Here is a 1429-nt window from a genome sequence, read left to right on the forward strand (position 1 = left end):
TTTAGTTGATCGACATCAACTAAATTTAACTTAAGAATTACTTTTTTTTGTGTTATAATTCATCTGAAATTTATTACTTTATTTTTCAATTATTAGAATTTTCTTTGTTTTTACCTTTCAAGTATTTTATTTTCTTTATCCTTTAAGTTAATCATTTATTTTTATTACTCATTCTTGAGGTAGAATTTATGTTTCCTTTGTTATTCTCGCTATGACAGATAAACTCGTGAAACACACATTACGGCGTAACGTTTTATATAACCGTTTAACCGAATCCATAGTCCTTGGACAAGCTCTTTCATCTGATCCTATCCAAAACCTAATTTTTCGTGAACGAGCCCAAGATGCTGAAGAAACCTATAAGGAATTTAAGTCAATTCACAATCAGATTATTGGTTTAATTGACGAGGATGACTTTTCAACGCATGACGACATTCGACTTAAAGCTGATACAGCTTATTTTACCATCAAAGCCATATTACATAAGACCTTTCCTCCCTCTGTCTCCGAAGCAGATGATGTTTCGTCGCCATTGACCCCTAGACTTAACAAATTAGTGTTACCTATTTTTGGAGGTAATCACAAGGAATGGCATACCTTTTTTGATCTTTTTCGTACCATGGTACACGAAAACAAATCTATCGCTGCAATTGCTAAGTACCAATATCTTCTTACATTTTTAACTGGTGAAGCATTTAATCTATTAAAGGGTCTACCCGTAACAGATGCTAATTATGAGGTAGCGTATAATACCTTGAAAAAGCGTTATCAAAATAAGCGTCATTTAGCGACATTGTACTTTAATGAAATTATCGCTTTGAAACCATTAAAAGACGAGTCATCTAAATGTTTACGAAGCTTGATTGATGCCTTCCAAGAGAATGTTGAAGGTTTTCGGATTTTAGGCTTCCCTGTAGATCAATGGGACTTTTTATTATTCAATATCCTTCTTCAGAAATTAAATACATCCACAAAAACTTCGTTTGAATCTGAGCATACTACTGTGGATATTCCAACTTATGCTCAACTGACGGATTTTCTTGAAAAAAGAGCCAAAGCGTTAGAATCGGTGTTATTAACCTCAAATGAGAAATCGTCAATTAATTCAGCGAAATTAAACTTTAGAACAAAATTGATTTTGTGAAACTTAGAGATTGAAGAAAGGACTAACTCACCAACGGTTAAATGCATATTATGCAATGATATTCATCCAATTTATCGGTGCTCTAATTTTACATCCAAATCAGCTGAAGAACGATTATCCATTGCTAGAGACCAGAATTTATGCCGGAACTGTTTGAGTCGACGAAATAACACTCATAATTGTTCATCGTCTCACAAATGTCGTACATGCAGTCAGCATCATCACACGTTGCTCCATTTCAAAATGCCAAATTCGCCATCTGCTCATGTCAAAACATCCTGCAAT

The 1429-nt window shown here is 33.9% G+C and overlaps 1 protein-coding gene across 1 annotated transcript; it reads left to right on the forward strand.

Moving 5' to 3' along the window:
- Positions 1-211: 211 nt before the first annotated feature.
- Positions 212-1144, forward strand: LOC139429462 (uncharacterized). Its single transcript, XM_071195225.1, has one exon. It carries the CDS (start codon positions 212-214, stop codon positions 1142-1144), a length of 933 nt encoding a protein of 310 aa, XP_071051326.1.
- The last annotated feature ends 285 nt before the right edge of the window (positions 1145-1429 follow it).

This window comes from Onthophagus taurus, chromosome 3 (genome assembly GCF_036711975.1).
Source record: "Onthophagus taurus isolate NC chromosome 3, IU_Otau_3.0, whole genome shotgun sequence".
In the NCBI taxonomy this organism is placed as follows: domain Eukaryota; kingdom Metazoa; phylum Arthropoda; class Insecta; order Coleoptera; family Scarabaeidae; genus Onthophagus; species Onthophagus taurus.

Excerpts from the sequence above, each read along its gene's own strand:
- LOC139429462 (XM_071195225.1), top strand. The coding sequence starts at position 212 with ATGACAGATAAACTCGTGAAACACACATTACGGCGTAACGTTTTATAT.